Source organism: Rhincodon typus, chromosome 25 (assembly GCF_021869965.1).
Source record: "Rhincodon typus isolate 14 chromosome 25, sRhiTyp1.1, whole genome shotgun sequence".
In the NCBI taxonomy this organism is placed as follows: domain Eukaryota; kingdom Metazoa; phylum Chordata; class Chondrichthyes; order Orectolobiformes; family Rhincodontidae; genus Rhincodon; species Rhincodon typus.
Genome location: NC_063356.1, coordinates 38,647,448 through 38,667,016, shown reverse-complemented (window position 1 = coordinate 38,667,016; position 19,569 = coordinate 38,647,448). Strand labels below are relative to the sequence as shown.

At 43.2% G+C, this 19,569-nt stretch overlaps 1 protein-coding gene across 2 annotated transcripts in view; it reads left to right on the top strand.

The window, feature by feature from the left end:
• Positions 1 to 265: 265 nt before the first annotated feature.
• The window catches only part of smpd2b (sphingomyelin phosphodiesterase 2b), a 32,314-nt gene continuing 13,010 nt past the window's right edge, over positions 266 to 19,569 (top strand). Inside the window, exons 1-8 of one of the 2 annotated variants that reach the window (XM_020530338.2) lie at positions 266 to 874; positions 1,685 to 1,765; positions 10,250 to 10,346; positions 13,115 to 13,191; positions 14,391 to 14,484; positions 15,316 to 15,405; positions 15,912 to 15,994; positions 16,084 to 16,216. In XM_020530338.2, coding sequence (XP_020385927.1) covers positions 1,716 to 1,765; positions 10,250 to 10,346; positions 13,115 to 13,191; positions 14,391 to 14,484; positions 15,316 to 15,405; positions 15,912 to 15,994; positions 16,084 to 16,216 — 624 coding nt within the window. In that variant the 5' untranslated portion in view covers positions 266 to 874; positions 1,685 to 1,715. The remainder of the gene's footprint in view (positions 875 to 1,684; positions 1,766 to 10,249; positions 10,347 to 13,114; positions 13,192 to 14,390; positions 14,485 to 15,315; positions 15,406 to 15,911; positions 15,995 to 16,083; positions 16,217 to 19,569) is intronic. The other variant, XM_048612180.1, reaches the window with a different exon arrangement.

The following is a 19,569-nucleotide window of genomic DNA, read 5'->3' as shown; positions in this document are numbered from 1 at the left end:
AAAGGGCCTTTTTCTGTACTGTCAACCTCTGACTTTGTTAATAAGCAGGCACCTTGGACCGAGTGACCTCTCCTGCATTAGAAAAAGTGGGATCCCTTACATCCATCTTGACAGGTAGCTTAATGTTTCATCGGGAATACATTACAGCACCTAATATGATGCAGTGTCAGCCTGAATAAATGCTGAAATCCTGCTGTGGAACAGAAAGCCGAGAGTTTCTGGCTTGGAAGCTACCATTAATGCCAGCGAGATGTGAAGGAATCAGAGATTGAGTGTGATCAGAGCACAGTCACTGATGAAATTTCTATGTGAGATACTCTGTACTCCTCTCACTTACTATGGGCTGTGAGGATCATGTGACTGCTCAACGTGAAGGGCTGATATTTGATGCAGACCATATTTTTCGCTTTAAGGTTAAATCTTTGCAACCTTTGCAAAATCCTTTTGCTGTGCTTTTTTTTAAAAAAAGAATGCTTGATTGTCAATAAGAGTTCTGCTTTTTAAGCAGGATGTTTTAAAATTCCTTTCCATTGTGCACTTGAGGTCCTGTGACTGGGTATGATCAATACTGAAGTCATGGATTGCTGACTGCACCCTGGCTGTGACTGGACTGAAATGTGTCAGCTTCTGCTGAGGAAGCACCCTGTAAACGGGAAGGAAAATCTCACTGCAGTGTCACATGATAATAAACTGAACAGGATCAGAGAGGAGACAGCTCCTGGTTGTGCAAGCATCTTGGAACACGTCTGGATTATTAGCTGCACTCTTTGTTTATTTCCAGCTGCATATTTTGCTTGCATCCTTTCAGTTGCTGCAACGTTAATTCATCCTGCGAAACTCTGAGACTTTCAGTGACGCGAGGTGCAACCTAAATGTAAGTATTTATCTGTTTTGTACTTGTATACCACTGGTTAAAAATGATATGGCGATTCCCTGATTTAGGGACACTTCGTGAAGTGGTGGAGGTGTTTTTTTCTAATGCTAATCTCACTTGAATGGGAATTGGTAAACCTGACGTTGTGGAGCCTTGGTGCCAACACGGCTGAGATAGCATTTTTAACTGTTGCGCGTTCCTGGGCAGCGTCCCATATGAGAGAGCTCCTCCAATGTCAGCAGCATTGGTCATTTGAATAGGGCAGAAAAATAGGGGAGAGAGGATGGGTGATCCCCTAGTGAGGCTGGATGTGGGTTACAGACAGCTTAGGGCAAGGGGTCTGTAGGGGTGGATTGGGCACCACATTCAGAGGGAGAGGAGGCTGTGGGTGGATGTGAATTACAGGGTAGTTCATGATGCGAAATGCAAGGGGTTTAACCTGGATGCGATGGAAATCTCCAGTGCAATTCAGGCAAACAGAAGTGACAGGACATCACACCAAGTTGTCTCTGTAACTTCTTGTTATGATTGTAGTCTCTCTAATCCCACCTATTCAACTCTAGGCATTGGGAAAGAAGTACAAATAGATTATAAATACGTAGAGGATGATCATACATTTTGTGCAAATATCTTTTTAAAAAATCATTCCCTTTGAACATTTTGAATCAACTGAGTGAAGATCAGTTAAAGTAACACACACTGAAAATTAAGATAAACCGTTTTAGATTTGTTCAATCTCAGATGCTGTGTCAGACTAACAGAAGCCTTAAACTGCAGAAATTTAAATTCTTTTCCTTTTCCCTGTACTAGCTGTGGAGTTTGACCTTGTGGACCTGTCACCATGTCTGAGGCAGCTGCTGTAAAGTTCAGAGTATTCACTCTTAATTGCTGGTAAGTCTTGATCCTTTCCTGCTGTTTATTACACAACCAGATCTGCATTCAGATTACACCATGAGTGTTTGAATGCGTAATGAACTTTACCCTTTGAATCTACCTCATCTTTGTTTCACCCTGGTTGCTTGGTTTTTTCAGGCAGTCCCTGCCATCCCATAACATTGTATAAGAGCAGTGTTTTGCAGCCCTTTAGATAATACACCAAAGATGCAGAGGAAAGATGAGGTTTTTTTTGTTATTCAGCGAATTATGGCCTGGACTGCACTGAGTGAAAGAGTATGCGAGTAGATTTGATAGGATTCCCAACAAAAATTGATTCAGTACATGAAGATGGAAAAATTATAGGGCTATGGGTAAAGAGTAGATGAGTCACACAGACACCACATGGCCATTTGACCTCTCCTGTGACCTTTGTCTCTAATTGGATAAACTTGGTTGTCACAAGAGGACCATTTTAGCCCCGCATGTTAAGGTTGTAGACTTGCTCACCGAGCCGGTGTGTTTGATTGCAGACGTTTCGTCACCCTGCTCGGTAACATCGTCAGTGTGCCTCTGGTGAAGTGTTGGTGTTCTGTCCTGCTTCTTATTTATATGCCTCAGTTTACTGGGGTGATTGACATCACTTCTGGTTCTGTATGTCGGGTCCAGTTCAATGTGTTTGTTGATGGAGTTCCGGTTGGAATGCTAGGCTTCCAGGAATTCCCTGGCATGTCTCTGTTTGGCTTGTGCTATTATGGATGTGTTGCCCCAGTCGAATTCATGTCCTTCTTTGTCCGTGTGTATGGAGACCAGTGAGAATTGGTTGTGTCTCTTGGTGGTTAGTTGGTGTTCATGTATCCTTATTGTCAGTTTCTTCCAGTTTGGCCTTTGTAATGTTTCTCACAGTGTTTACATGGTATTTTGTATATTACGTTACTTCATCAGTAGCTGTCACAGGGTGGCTGTTGGTTTGTGGGCTATCCTGATATTTAGAAGTCTTGTGGTCATCTCTGATATGTCTCTGATGTACAGTAGGGTGACTAGCGTGCCTGGCCGTGTTGTGTCTTATTGTGGTCTGTCACTGAGGTAATGGCGGATTGTACGTTTTTGGTATCCATTCCTTTTAAAGACTCCGCATGAGAGGTCCTGTTCTGTGCGCAATTCCGTGTTGCTGCTGTGTGTTGTGGCTCATTTGAATAATGTCCTGATGCAGCTCCATGTGTGCGGATACAGATCAGATACTTAATTACACCAGCAACCAAACCAACACCTGATACAGCTCCGGTTATGGGTGTTGGTTTGGTTGCTGGTGTAATTAAGTATCTGATCTGTATCCGCACACATGGAGCTGCATCAGGACATTATTCAAATGAGCCATAACACACTGCAGCAACCTGGAACTGCGCAAAGCAGAAAAGGAGCTCTCATGCTGAGTTTTTAAAAGGAATGGGTACCCAAAAAGTACAATCCGTTGTTATCTACGCAACAGACCACAAGAAGAAGACACAGCACCGGCCAGACGCATTAGCCACCCTACCGTACGTTAGAGACATATCAGAGATGACCATAAGAATACTCAGACCCCTAGATATCAGGATAGCCCACAAACTAACAACTACCCTACTGCAGCTACTGATGAACGTAAAGGATTTCATAACCACAACCAATAAAACTAACGTCATATACAAAATACCATGCAAGGACTGTGAGAAACATTAGAAAGGCCAAACTGGAAGAAAACTGACAATAAGGATACACGAACACCAACTAACCACCAAGAGACAGGACCAGTTTTCACTGGTCTCACTACACTCGGACAATGAAGGACATGAATTTGACTGGGACAACACATCCATAATAGCACAAGCCAAACAGAGACATGCCAGGGAATTCCTGGAGATCTGGCATTCCAACTGAAACTCCATCAACAGACACATTGAACTGGACCCGATATACAAACCTCTGAGAGAATCGGAAGTAATAGCAACCACCCCAGCAAACCGAGGCATATAAATAACCAGCGGGACAGAACACCAACGCTTCACTGGAGGTGCACTGACGATGTTACCGAGCAGGGTGACGAACGTCTGCAATCAAACACACCGCATTGGCGAGCAAGTCTACAACCTCATCCACAACCCAAGCTACAAATCTTCTCAAAAACCCATGTTAAGTTTATTACACCATTCTTTGCATTATTTAGTGATTGACTTTGTTGGATCTGCTATTCTAATTTAGAATTAGATTGGTCACCCCTTCAATGTTATTTTCCCTCTTCTGCTGGGCTACAGTTTCATAGGCTCCAGCAGCTTTCCAGTGACTGGCCATCTTGTGTTATGCCTAGATGATCGTTCTTAGTGGGATTTGCAACTGCAAAAAGTGTCATCCCTGTGAGAAGGCCTACATGTATGCTTTCCAGAGTAGCAGTTAGCAGCAGGCTGCTTTAAATGATTTTATTTTTCTTTGTTTTCCCTGATGCATCCTCCATGGAGTTAGTGCCTTTTGAGGCCTCTACTGCTGCTAATCTGAGATCCACACATTCCCAGTGGAGCAGCAGAGTTGGCAGTTCTATAGGAGTGTGGATATATGGACATACAGCAGTAACCTATCACTTCAACGACGTCATATTCTTTACAAACTGCCAGCTTTATGTAAGAATGTTTTTAAGCCATGGCAAGACCATGCAGTTACATAGGATCTGCAGAAAACAGGTCATTTAGCTCAAGATTTCCTTCATCTCATCATCTGATCCCATTAGCATATTAATCCAATCCCTTTTCCCACAGGTATACGTTCAGCTTCCCTTTCAGTACATCTATTACTTGCCACAACTCGTCTTTCTGGTACCGAGTTTTACATTCCAAATACTCTCAGAGGAATAGTACCATAGTGGTTATGTTACTGAGTTGGTAAGCCAGGGGCCTCGGTTAATGATTTGTTTAGATGATTTCAAATCCACCATTGTAGCTGGCTAATTAAGTGAATTAATTGAAAAAATTAAAAGGCTAGTATCAGTATGGTAACCTCGACATCATTAGATTGTTGTGAAAGTGTATCTTTAAGAGAAGGAAATCTGCTGTCCATTTGTGGTATGATTCCAGAAACACAAGATTGTGGTTGACTTTTAACTGCCCTTTGCAGCGATCTAGCAAGCCACTTGTTTGTACCAAACAGCTAAAAGCAATAGAACAAGCAGCATCAACCACTGGACTCAGAATGACAAAGCTGATGACCCAGCCTAGCTGATCTTGCAAAGTCCAGCTCATGAGCATCTGTGCCAAATTTGCAATCTTGCAGCCTAGTCAAGCAAACAGCCTGATGGTGATATTCACAGGTGCCAACCTTAAAGCAAACTTTCCAGATTTCTCCATCACCATCTGTGAGTATGTCCGATCCCAGCGGCTACACCACTGCACGCTGGGCCCCACTCACACAAACAGCCTTCGACGGCAACCTTGTATCTCCTGTCACTGTGCCAAATTTGGATCCGGTTACCCTGGATCCCATGAGCTTGTACCTTTATCAGTTTCCCATGTGGGACTTTGTCAATGGCTTTACTGAAATCCATATAAATTACATCAGCTACCCTACCCTCATCCAAACACTTAATCATCTCCTCAAAAATTTCCACCAGATTTGTTCGGCCTCACCATCCTCTGACAAACCCATGCTAACTGTCCCTGATCAAACCTTGCCTCCAAATGGAGAAGAATTTTCTCCTTCACTGTTTTCTCCAATAGTTCCTCTGCTAGTGTGGTAGAAAACTGTCCACTGCCGCTTTGTGTCTAGCTCCAACATCACTCAAGAAGCTTAATACTATCCAGGACAAAGCAGCCCACTTGCAAGACATCCCATCTGCCACCTGAAACCGCCACTTACAGGTGCGCAGTGACAGCAGTATGTCCCATCTGTAAGGGCACTGCAATCATTCACCAAACCTTATTCAATAGCAGGTCCTAAATCCACATCTAAATTACCTACCAGACAAGGGCAGTGAACATATGGGACCATCAGTCCCTGCAAGTTCCCCTCTAAGCCACACACTATCCTGAAACTGTGCAACTATGTCACTGTTCCTTCACCATAACTGGGTCAAAATCCTGGACTCCCTCCCTAACAGCACTGAGTGTAGCTGCAGCACATAAATAAAAGTGGTTCAGAACCATTTCTTGAGCAGGTTTAGGGATGGCCAATAATTGCTAGCCTTGCCAGTGATGCCCGTTATCTCATGAATGAACAGAATAAAAGGTTTTTTTTTCTGAATTTCCTAGCAATCAGGCTTATGGAGTCAAATTTTGGATGATTTGAGTCCAAAGACTTCCCATTCTTTGTCTTTTCTTCTGAACTTAGGGCAAAGATTTAAACATTCTACAGCACTTGGAGAAGAGCAATGTATAATATCCAAAAGTAATCCTGAATATTTTCAGTGGTTTCATAAAATTCCTGCACTATCTTGACAATTCGGAATGATGCATCCACCGTTCATGCAACTGAGGATTTGTTTGGTAATCCTGCTTTTATTGGGCAGCAGTCCTAATGACCTTGTGATTTAGGCAGCACAGTGGCTCAGTGGTTAGCACTGCTGCCTCACAGTGCCAGGGACCTGGGTTCGATTCCACCCTTAGGTGACTGTGTGTGGAGTTTGCACATTATCCTCATGTCTGTGTGGGTTTCCTCCCACAGTCCAAAGATGTGCAGGTTAGGTGGATTGGCCATTGCTAAATTGCCCATAATGTCCAGGGTAGGTGGGGTTAGCCGTGGGAATTGCAGGGTTACGGGGATAGGGTAGGGGGATCGGTTTGTGTGGGATGGTCTTCAGAAGGTTGGTGTGGACTGAGTGGGCCAAATGGTCTGTTTCCACTCTGTAGGGATTCTATGATTCAGTGAGACTTTAAAACTCTCAATGAGCAACTGTTCATACTAAGTGGCCTTATGAGAACCAACTGTGTTACATGGAACATCGGAGTGTCACTTGATCACTACGCAATTTGAATTCTGCAGCATGTTTGCTGTTTCCTTTCGATGCCTCTTGGTCCAGGCGATGAATGTTGACAGGCTATATAATTGCAAGTTGGCAATCATGAACAGGCACCTGGTCTGATTTCTTGCTTTCTTCACTCACTTATACCATCCTGCCCTGCTGAAAGCATTAGCTGCTGTTTTATAAGGATGGAGATGCACTCACTGGTCAGTTTGTTGTGTGTCTCTAATCTTTCTTTTTTGGCAATCACTGACTAATGATGATTGTCCATCTAGGGAATTCCATGTCACTGGTCATTGAGTTCTGTGGGCCTTGTGGGGCTGATGAGCCCAATCCTAGAGCTGCAACTCTGACCACATATTTGGCAGGTGTTTCTGGGAGGCGGAAGTGGTCTTTTGCCTTGACATCAGTAGCATTTCTTCCTCCAGTTCCACATATAGAGCAGGGCTGAATGCACTGGCACGTACGGCAGGTAAATCTCACTCCTTGGAAACATGGGACAGGAAAAACCCTTTGCACCTGCATAATGCATTCTCCTGGTTTATGTCATAGTTTAGACAGAACCTTCAGCACTGTGAATACAATCGACAAGTCTGGACAACATGGGGCCATTTCTAGATACTGACTGATAACTATTGGTCCTGTAGGATACTAGTTCTCTGTAATCAAGAAAACTCAGTTTCAATCGCAATTCTGTATTCATGTTGCCGCCAAATCCTTTGTCTCCAAATGTTGCAATGCCTGATATTACAATCAAACATTACCGTGTTTTCATGGTGTCTGTGCTTGTACAAAATAGGATAAAAATCTTTGAATGTGACAACATAGAAATAAAGCAGTTATTGACACTAGACTGGAAGTATTAACTCTGATTTTTTTTTCATCACAGATGCTGTCAGACCTGCTGAGCTTCCAGTAACTTCTGTTTTCTTCCTGATTTACAGCATCCGCAGTTCTTTTTTTTTCAGTTATCTCATCGTGTCTATGTCAGCTGTTTGCAATTTGTTCCAATCCCTTGTCCTATTCCCATAACCCTACAAATTTTGTCTTTTTGAAGAATTTGTCCACTCCCCATTTTGCAAGGTACTACTGAAACTGCTTCCACTGCCCTTTCAGGCATTGCATTCCACATCATAATTATTTGTCGCATGAAAGGAAATGCTGTTTGACCCCTCTGTTTACCATTTGAAATCTGGGTCTTCTATGAAGTGACCTTCCCACCAGTAAAAACAATTGACTCTGTATTTATTTAACCAAAACCCTTCCGTTTTTGAACACCTTTATTACATCTCTCCTTAACATAGTCTGATCGAAAAAAGTAGGTTCTTTTAAAAGAGCATATTTTGTAAAGAACTTCATGCATCAGAACATTTGGGTGAGTTATTGACAAGTGCAAATTACCCAAAGATGGAAGACCTTGCTTTCCTGCAGTTGGCAGGGGAGTGGTAAACTTATCTTGCTAGATTCAGTTAAGTAATTTTATAATATGTAATTGAAGGTCACGTTAGAAAATTGCGACAGCACCTTTTCTGTACTGGCAACATCCTTCTGTTAACAGTGAGTACCTGCCAAATTTTGCAAAAAGCAGGGAGAGACAAAAAGCAACACAGCAAGTATAAGATAAAAGCAACTATCACGTGTCACTGGGTAGGGTGCTGGAGATCAAGCCCTGCTACTCCTGGAGTTGTCACAAAAGTTACATTTTTACAAAGTATGCAGAATTCCCTAATGTGTACCTATCTTTTAGACCCAGGTTGACAGAAAGTGGACCAGGTTCTGTACGTATTACTTTGTAATATATAGTAATTTGTATTTAGACTAAAGCTACAGGTAAATAATTCTGAACTAATGTCCTTTAGGGAGGTAAATGCCAACCTTACCTGGTCTGGCCTACATGTGATTCCAGACTCACAGCAATGTGGTTGACTCTTAACTGCCCTTTGGGCAATTAGGGAAGGGCAATAAATGCTGGCCTAGCCAGACATGTCTTCATCCTGTGAACGAATTTAGAAAAAAAACTACCAGCATGTAATTCTGTCCCAAGTTAGCTTTGAGGCAGTGGTGTTGAGCTACTGCCTTGAACTGTCTATATGGTATAAGCACACCCACAGTTTGTCAGAAACGAGGAGCTTCTAATGCTACTTGAGAGGGCAGTTATGAGTCAGTCACTAAGATGAAACAAAGAACCATGAATGCTGAAGAGCTGAAATGAAAACAGAAATCGCTGGAGAAACTCTCAGTTCTGGCAGCATCCGGAGAGAAAGCAGAGTTAAACGTTGGAGTCCAGTGACCCTCCGTTCTGAAGAAGTTCTTCAGTTCTGACTGCTGAATCCCCTTTCAATGTCTTGCTACAGTAAATAATGGAGGTACAGACCCTTAGCTCCAGAAATATGAGTTTATATTGCAAATATATGAAAGCCTACACTCTTGCAATAACAATGACCTGTAATTATAGAACTTGGTTTGACCTCAAAAAAAAATTAGTTTGAAGGAAAAATCACTGGAGACGCTAGAAATCTGAAATAAAAATGGGAAGCACTGTGAATAATCAGCAGGCCTGACAGCATCTGTGCAGAGAGACACAGTTAACATTTCAATTTGGTGATCCATTATCCGAAGGAGTGAGAGTTTGAAAGTTGGAGCGGTTTAGGGAGGGGATTACAGTTTCAGGCCTGGGCAACTGATTTCCTGTATTGTGTAGTGTATCACAAGCTGTTGACCGACAAGCTCGATCAATGTGGTCCTAACGGATTACTGACATATGCATCCATGCAAAATGCTATCTTTTCTTTCACACTTGAGCTAGAAAATCATTTAATTAAAGAAAAAATCTTCAGTGAAGATTTTGGTTGTGATCTTGGAGTATTAGCCCCGAGGATTAGAAATTAACAGGCAAATAAACAATACTGAGATGTTATAATCTAAATAATTAGCCTCTGCATTACAAATTCAGAAACGTTTGATGCACTGCTCTTTCCCTCATGCCTCCAGTCTTTTTTTTTCTCTGTGAAATGTCCATGCAGCTCCCTTTTGAATTTATCCACAGTCAACAATCCACCTATCCGTTCACTACCTCGCTACGAAGCTTGTGTCACAGCCTCTATTTGTAGAGATGATAATTGACGTGTTGGTGGTTTTAGTTGGGTTACTCGTGCATTACAGTCTTGAACACCTTGATCAATTCAGATTGAGCTTTAACAAAGATGTGGACTAACTGACTCTGCTACCTTAAATGAGTAATCAAAAGAACAGGATGTTAGAACTAATCCTTTAATTAAAATAGTTTTGACTTTAACAGTGATGTTAATGAGTTTTAATCTTCCCCTTTTTTGGATACTGGCAACCCAAAGTAAGCCTGCTCCAGTCAGCTCCCCTCCCTTAGGAAGCCAGGCAATAACTCTAGTCTCTTCATTTGATCCGTCCATCTACATGTTGTAAAACTGCATGCAGTTGAACTCTGTACTGATGTACGGGTTTGGTGTAATGGTGACTGACAACAATCTGCTTTCTATCTTTTCCAGGGGAATCCGTTACCTTAGCAAGTGCTGCAGGGAGCGCTATGAAATGATTGTCCAGTTACTGAGTCAGGAGAGACATGATGTCGTCCTGCTGCAAGAGGTGGGCTTAATTTCTCCTGTAAGACCCTCGTTATTGTTTTACAGCAGTTCTGCAGTCTGCTTATCATTCCAGTTTTGGATCAGGTTTTTGGAGTCCTGTTATGGGCAAGTGGTCAATGTGAAAGACAAGGAGAGAAACTGGAAACCAATAGCCCTTGGACCCATTGCTAGGGCACCAGGGGTGGTTGGGGGTGCTCTGTGTGTCGTCATAACACAATAACTGGCTGAGGTGGAAGAAGTCAAAGAGTGATCCATTTAAATGAAAGCGTATCAAACTTCCATGAAGTTGCAAGAATGTTACTGAATTAGTAAATGTGATCCTGGGTCATACTCTTTAAGTCACCAGGTAATCAGAACTGAACTCCAACTTTTCTGTATCAGGGAAATGAATGATATGCTGGTTTTCTTAAGTGATATTAGTGTGAACTGTTATTGAAGAAGCATTCTGGTAAAAAGAAAATGTATAAACTCCATATGGTCCCACTACTTGCATTAAGCGAGTAGTTGGCATTATAAACATTTTTCATTTACGTAGAAACTAATTACAGTTGTAACTCAACATTTTTTATTTGTTCATGCGATGTGGGAATCACTGGCTAGGCCAACATTTATTGCTTATTCCTAATTTCCTTTGAGAAGGTGGTGATAAGCTGCTGCCTTGACTTGCTGCAGTCCATCTGATAAGTACATGCTCAGAGCTGTAAGGGGCTTCAAAGATTTTGACTCGGTGACAGTGAAGGAACAGTGATGTAGTTCCAAATCAGGATGGTATGAGGCAAGTGATGGTGTTTCTATGCAGCAGCTGCCTCTGTCCTTCAAGGTGCTAGGACCTGTTGATTTGAAAGATGCTGTGAAAGGAAGCTTGGCAAATTACTGCAACATCTTGTGGATGGTATATGCTACTGCTATGATGCACTAGTGGAGGAGGGATTATAAACAGGGTACAAATCGAGCAGTCCGCCTTAACTGGAATGGTCGTATGCTTAGAAAGAGGCCATTTGGTCCATCAGGTCCCTGCAAGGCAATCTAATCCCACTACTCCACTTTCTCTCTGTAGCCCTAAAAATTCATTCCCTTGTTTCGGCCATCCAATTTCCTTTCAAAATCATTGATTGCTTCCACATCCTCCATCCTTGTGGACAGATAGTTCCAGGTTGTTACCACCCTCTGCGAAAAGAAGTTCTCTCTCACATTCCCCCTGCATCTCTTTCCCAAAACTTTAAACCTATGTCCCCAGGTCCCAGTACAATAGGACTGTTGTCCACAGTGTGCTAAATACGACAGCTTTCCTTTAGCACAAGTGTAGGTTTTTTTATTGTATTGTAGAGATGTATGTTAACCCTGACATCCAGCTAGTTTTCTGATGGTGAAGCATGTCTATTATGGGCCTTTAATAGCCTGTGGTGCAAAACCCTGAGACCACTTCAGTCCCGGTTGCGTTGAATGAAATAGGCAGGTGTGCACCCAGTTTTAGTTTTCATTTGTACACGGGATGTGGAGCTCGCTGGTAAGGCCGTGATTTATTGTCCAGTCCTAACTGCCCTTGGGAAAGTGGTGGTGAATCACCATCTTCCATACAACAAAGTGGCTTGCTACACCCTTTCATAGGACAGTTACTAATCAATTCAATTGTTGTGGGACTGGATTCAGGTGCAAGCCTTATGCAGGCAAGATCATTACTGAAGCAGATGGGTTTTCACAAAAATTCACCATTATTGATGCTCCTTTTTGATTCCAGAATGATTTAATTAATTGAATTTAAATTCATTTTGAGGCCTGCAGGGTATTCCTGAATACTTTGTAACTGTCACTACATCAGTGGGAGCAGCTGGGAATGTGCTCTGAATCTGTTTCCAGTCAATAATATACATGAAGCCAAATGACTGAGGGTGGGGATTATAAAAAGTCAGAACAAGAAACTATCAAAGCATTGTATGAATACAATTTGATCATGTCTCAAAAATGTCTCAAGGCACTTCAAACAGATTTGATCAGTTTTGAATTTAGAAACTTTTGTCACTTGAATATTAGTTTGTTCATCACAAGACCCCACAAGTGAATGAAATAAATAGCCAATTTTAATGGTGGGATTGTGAAAGAGGTATTGGTTGGAATACAGTGAAAATCCTCTCCTTGTCCTTAATCTGACAGCGTTGAGTTTTAGTTTAGCAAGCTACGCAATGATTGGCACCTTTAGCCATGCAATACTAGTTTTGCTATACACTGCATTAATAAATAATGCACTAAAATTATAAAAAGAGAGTTTAAAAGCTAATCCTTCTGCCCTGTTGATAAGAGTTGTTAGCCATGGCACTTTCATCTCTTGGTCACAAGTCCTATCCCAGTCACTTGAGTACATCTGTCGCTGTGCACTATGAAGGGAGTGCTACACAGTCAGACCTCCCATCTTTCAAGTGAGGCTTCATACAGTGACCTCCTCAGGTGGAAATAACAACTTTATAGGATTATTTTAAAGGCAAGCAGAGGCATTCTCCTTGATGCCCTGTCCAATATTTATGCATCAACTAATATCAGATTTTCTGATTTATTGTCATGTTATGGTGTTTGCTGTAAATAGGTGAGCTGCTGCATTTCCAACTTTGCTGCAGGAATTACACTTCAAACCTCCTTTGTTGGCTTTGAGGTGCTTTGGAATGTACGGAAAGTGCAAAAGATGCTATATAAATGCAAGTCTTTTACGACCAATGGAGGTGACATCTCCGAAGCAAAAGAGCAGAAATGTAGACTGGATGTTATTTTGTTTTGCAGGTGTGGAGTGAAAAGGATTATCATTTCTTGAGAAGCAAATTGACAAATACCCACCCTTATTCAGTGTATTTTAGAAGGTATGCAATTATTTCTGTTCCAAAGAGATTCTCAGATCAAGGTGTCTTCTGCCTTTTGAAAGGAACTGCTAGGCAGAACAAAAGAATTAGGAAATTATACACTGCATGCAATCAGATGAGCAAAGAACATGAGGGGGTGGCTCAGTGTATGAGTCTGAACAGGTCGTGATTTATTTTTTAAAAGTCAAAGCATTTTAAGGCTTTACTCCCATTCTGGAAATGGGTTGTATTGTAGGAAGGGCAGTGGTGAATATTGGGATTGCAGCAGGATACCTCGCCTTTCCCATGTTTACAGGACATGCTGTACATTTCCAGTAGGTTCTGTTTGATATCATGTCAACAGGGCATGGTGGAGATAAGCAGGCTGTATCTGTTAATAGGAGAATTGGACACAGTGCACAAACTTAGCAATCTCTGACCGAGTGGATAAAGTTCACTAATAAACTGCACTATTCCAGTTCGTGTCTCATACCAGAGGACTTCATTTTGGTGTATTCCACAGCTATCTTGTTTGTGAATGGTGGAGAAGAGGCGAAGATTACTGGGTACAATATCAGTTTAGGGATGCAACAGAGGTGTGTTTTTAAAAGTGGAGAGTGGTGAGAACAGTGCTTGGGAGTTGGCAACCCCAAAGTAGGTGGTTCACCCAGAGAGTTCCAAGGGCATGGATGCCTGGCTGATCTTGGTGGCAGCACCTCGTTTAAATGAAGGGTACTCGATCACTGTGAGAGGTTAAGGGTGGGAATTCTCTGACAAGTGGACACAGCCATTGGATCTGTGGGTAGGCTCCATGGCAGTCTGTGGGATGGGAAGGTCTGAAGGAAATTGACAATAAGGCTACATCCATGGACTCCTTACGAGCCCACAGGGATGTGCATGGGGCACTCCAGCTCCTTCTGAAGCTTGGAGTCTGAAAAGAAGTACATTTGCAGAGTTAATGTGGTCTTTTCTGACCAATTGGCATCTCTGACTGTCAGGCTGCAGACAGTGTGAGATTTCTTTTGATGTTACAGCACTGTGATGTCGGTGGGGAGTGTGCAGTGGTTGGACTAAACGGCGATTCCTGTTCGTGTGTTTTGCTTTGTTTCTGCCACAAGTGAAAACAGATGAATGTTGAAATGAATGTTAAAGCTGATGAGAATGGTTCTGTCTGACCACTGGACCAGTATTCAGAATGTGTTTCATTGACTCTCTTTCAGTGGAGCTATAGGAAGTGGACTGTGCGTCTTCGCCAGATACATAATAACTGACTCCTTCCTCTACCGCTACTCCCTGAACGGTTATCCTTATAAGGTACAGTGGTTGCGTTTTTGGCAAGGATCAAATCAGAAGCAAACTCCTAATCGATGGAATCTTGCTTCTTGGGTAGTGGTTCCATTTTATCTGGTGCAGTTTGAATTATAAAGTCTCCTGATGACTCAGCTGATTAAGGGAGAAAGTCACAAGCACATACCTTCAAGAGGATCCCTGATGTGATCTTTGTTCAGTGTTGAATTCAGCCTATTTAGGGATAGGAAGCCAGTAACTAACTGAGCTGCAGAGAGAATGAACTTGTCCTGAGGTCATCTCTGACCAGTGATATTTATAATTTTGAGCAATATTTTGAGGAGAACCTAAGGCTTTGCAATGATTTTGAGATCACGGGTCCCTCCAATTGCACAAAAGGCCTACAAATGTAAAATACTGCAGATGCTGGAAGTCTGAACTAAAAGCAGAACATGGTGGGCATGCTCAGTGGGTCTGGCAGCATCTGTGCAGAGATTAGTAAACTTTCCCAGACTCACCATCCAGAATCTCTCAATCAGCATTTGGTCAACATGTTCCAGTGAAATGGATTTCCACGAGGGGATAATGGAGATAAGATTAACAGAGAAAGGAAAGTGAAAGAATGTCTGTATCCTGCACGGAGCAAAGTATTTGTAACATATAATCCGCCGAAGAAATTGCACGTTGGGACTTCAAGCAATGTTTGGCACTTTTGAGATGCATCCAGTACTGTAGACCCTCAGAGAGCAAGGTCTCAGCATCCTTCTGCCCATCTTCATTGCCACAGTGATAATGCACAGAATTTTTACAGTTCAGTAACGCTCTAATAGAAAACTAACCCAAAGTCCTGTCTTTTAGTTGCACCATGGTGACTGGTTTGGCGGGAAATCTGTCGGCTTAGTTATTCTGAACGTAAAAGACGTTGTCATTCACGTCTATGTCACACACGTAAGTGGGAGTTGAGAATTCAAGCTGGCTGTGTGTCGGTGAAAATGGCAATGTAAGCAGCACGTCCACTGGCTAGCTCTCTCACGTGCATGAAATCATAGCCTTTTAACAGTGTCCGTCTGCCTCTGTGCCTGCCCTGTCACTAGCTGCCATATGATGGTCAGGCCTGCTTCACTCTCAACTACTCTTATGTCACGTTCTGTGTTTCAGTTCATGTTTGTACCCTTCGGTTTCCCCTTACCTTGGCTGGCTGGCTTGCTCGCTCGCGCTCTCATCCTCCCCCCTCTCTCGTCCCAAGTCTCCAAACCAACTCCTCCAGCTCTCATTCTATGTTTCTTGCCTTTCACACTGATCTCTTGCTCCTGCTCTCCTTTCTGTCTGCCACCCCTACGTGCTGTCCTGCCAGCTCTCTTGCAGTTCCTCGCCTCATTGACCTGAAGTCCAATTTTTGTTGGTTGATAATGTGCTCTTGGCATTTCCGCTGCTACTTCTCTCCTGTTGTGCAGCTTCACGCCGAGTACTGCAGGGAAAAGGATTATTACCTCCCGCACCGTTTGCTGCAAGCCTGGGAGCTAGGACAGTTTATACGGTAAGACAGCTGCAAATCCCGAGCCGCTGATCCTTGCTGGAGACCCCAGGACGTCCTTTCAGCACTCATACCTTCTCTTTGTTTGACAGGCACACGGGCAAAACAGCAGATGTTGTAGTTCTGGGCGGGGATTTGAACATGCATCCTTGTGACTTGGGGAACCGACTCCTTCAGTGCTACACGGGGATGAAGGACTCATTCTTGGAGACCGAACAATTTGAGGTAAGCTTGTGTCTGAAACTCTGATGGTGCCTTTCGTGTCCTCAGACTGTCTCAGACCAGTGCAGAGTTCCTTCAAGCGATTTTTGCATAGAAAACTCCCAATAAAAACCAGGTGACGAGGATGAGATGATCGGTTTTGTGTGTTGCCGAGTGACAAATATTGAGAGAATTCCCTTCAATTCTTCGAAGTGGTAGAATATTTTGGGTCTACAAGAGAGAGGAGATGGGATGTTTGTTTAACAATGCTTTTGAAAGATACCACAACTAAGTACAGCACTCAATGTTGCCATGCTCAAGATGCTGGGAATGTCCTGTTTAATGAAGCAGAAGTTGAGAGGAAATTTGATTGAAATGATCAAAAGCATGAAAAGTCAACATAGAACAGATTGATAAAATCTTTTTCCATTGGCGGAAGGATCAAGAATCAGTGGGCGATAGAGTGATTGACAAAAGGAGCAATTTGAAGAAAAATATTCTTATGCATTGGCTGCTTAGGATCTGGAATGTGCTGTTTGGAAGTGTGGTGAAAACAGGTTGAAACGTGGCTTTCATAAGGAAATGTGGCAATTATTTCGAGAGAAAAGATGTAGCAGATAAAGGTGAGAGAGTAGGGCTACTACAGCGCAAATGACAGGCAGAATGCTACGTTCCTTCTTGTTGCTTTCTCTGCTGTGTAGATCTCCAAAGTTCATACAAGGCAGCATCTTCCAGAAGCCAGTGCATCGTCATGTCAGTTGGCCTGTACAGAAACTCCCAAGAGCCTCTCAGCCATGAGGAAATGGCTGAATAGTCTCTCTGAATACTCTTGAGTTTCTGTGACACTCTCTGGACTGTGAATCAAACTCTCATTATGCTGGGTCTGAGATCAGAACGTTGCTCACTGAGCAACAAATCACTCATTCACCAATCCTTGGTGACATCCCTGACTCAGAGTGACACTGAAGGCACCACGAAAGCTAGGGGAAATTCCTGGTTTTCACCGAGTGAATGATGCGGAATTTAATAGGCCATAAAGGTTTGTGCCCTGACTTTTTAAAAGGGGGGAGTATCACCTAAGGGTTTCTGTGTCAGTTGAGGGCACTGTTTCTCCCGTTCAGCTTGCCAAGTTCTTGAATGGTGAGAAGAAGCTGCAGAATATTCTGAATATAAAGGTCAGAACTCTGTGATGTTATGTTAGCGGATAATTTATTTCATAGAATCCCTACAGTATGGAAACAGGCCCTTCGGCCCAACAAGTCCACACCGACACTCGGAGCATCCCACCCAGCCCTATCCCCCTTTAACCCCCCTAATCTAGGCATCCCTGAACATTACAGGCAATCGAGCATGGCCAATCCACCTAACCCGCACATCTTTGGACTGTGGGAGGAAACAGGAGCACCCAGAGGGAACCCACGCAGACACGGGGAGAATGTGCAAACTCCACACAGACAATCACCTGAGGGTGGAATCGAACCCAGGTCCCCGACGCTGTGAGGCAGCAGTGCTAACCACTGAGCCACCGTGCCACCCTGTCCGGTAGCTGAACTGGTTTATTTTTATTTACACAGCCAGATAAGTAGAAACGTAAGGCCATGCAGCCCCTTAAGCTTGCTCCACAGTTCAGCAAGATCTTGGCTGAATTGTCCCAGGCCTCAAATTTTCTTTCAGCTCAATTTAACCTTCAACCACCTGATCTTTCAAAAATCTATCTACCTCTTTCAAATGCTTTTTCTGATTTTAGCCTGAAGCAGGCCATTCGGCCCATTGAGTTTTCTCCTCCGAAGAGCATCCCACCCAGACCCACCCCCCTACCCTATCCCTGTAACCCTGCATTTCCCATGCCAATCCACCTAAGACACCTGTTTGCAGGCAGTTGCTTAACGTTTCAAACACAGGGCATCACTGATCTAGACAACTCTGCAAACAATCCACAAGGTATACAGTGCCTGTACTGAGAAAAGAATAAACAAAGTGACACTGTAGAGAGCTAATCGAATCCTTGCCTGAAATGTCAGCTCTCGCCTGGCAGCAGACAGGACCAATGACAGGGGTTTGTCAGCTGTGGTCCAGTTGGTTGTGGTCCTCTTGACTCCTGACCCAGAAGTTTTATGGATTCAAATCCTGCTCGAGATCTGACTGCACAATCTCAGCTGGCACTTCAATGCAGGACTAGAATCCAGTCTTCCCAATCTGATAAAGTGCATGGCCTTCTCCAGGTATTCTGGCTGATACTTGTCCCATAATCAGCACCACCGAAACCATTGCTGTCTGAGGAGCTTTGCAGGATGTGTGTTGGCTACCTTTGGGATGTTCTACAGTAATGAAAGGTGCTTTGTCAATGGAAGGTCATGCTTTCTTCATTTAGCTCCGCTGTTGAGAAGGTTTTCATTTCCAGAGAAAAGAGGATGACCCTGCCTTTTTGTGAGATGGTGTTCTTTCCTCAGACACAAAACGTAAATTATGGTGGGAATGGCCCTTGGCATCCGTAACAAATTGGAAGAAGTCTTTTGTGTTGCAGGAGTCGGCTCCTAGCAGCTGTGACAGATACAGGCTGATAAGTGAATGTTTTTGGCCAGTGGGACCTGAGCCGTTGGAGCAGGCTACAACTAAACTTGAGAGAGGTGGCTTTTGTTAACCTACAGCAGTTTCAATCACCGCATGTTTGTTCTGGGAGCCAGTCACCCCTGCGCAACCAGCAGCTACAGCGACCTATGCTTATATAGTCCCTTTAACATCATAGAATGTCCGATGGCATTTCACAGGAGCCAATTTTATTATAATGTGGCGATAAGAATGTGCACATAGGAGCAATGGATTTTAAGAGCTCTCATAAACAAGGAAAGCAAGGCAGAGAGGGAGGTCTAGACCTTGGGGCCTAGACAATTGAAGACGCAGCCATCAATTGTGGAGCAATTAAAATCAGATGGTCAAGGAACCAGAAATAGAGGAGCACCACCCCCAACCCCAGATATCTGGGAGGGTTGTGGGAATGGAGGAGATTAGAGATAGGGTGAGGCAATGGTTGGAAGGATTTGGAAAGAATGGTGAGAATGTTAAAGGCAAGGCATTGGTGGACTTTAAGACAGAAGTCAATGTAGATCAGCAAGCTCAGCAGTGATAGGACAGCAGAGCTTAGTGCGAGTCACAGCAACGTTTTGGACGACCTCCAGTTTGTAGAGGTTAGAATATGGGAGACCATCCAGGAATGTGTTGGAAAAGTCAAGTCTGGAAATGATGCAAGCACAGATTAATTTGTGTCAGGTGTTACTGTGGATGCTACAGCAGCCTGCAATCTGTAAACAACATGAGCAAAAGGTAACAAGAAAGGGGAGGTTAAAATTGTTACAGAGATAGTAGGAACTGAAAGAGGG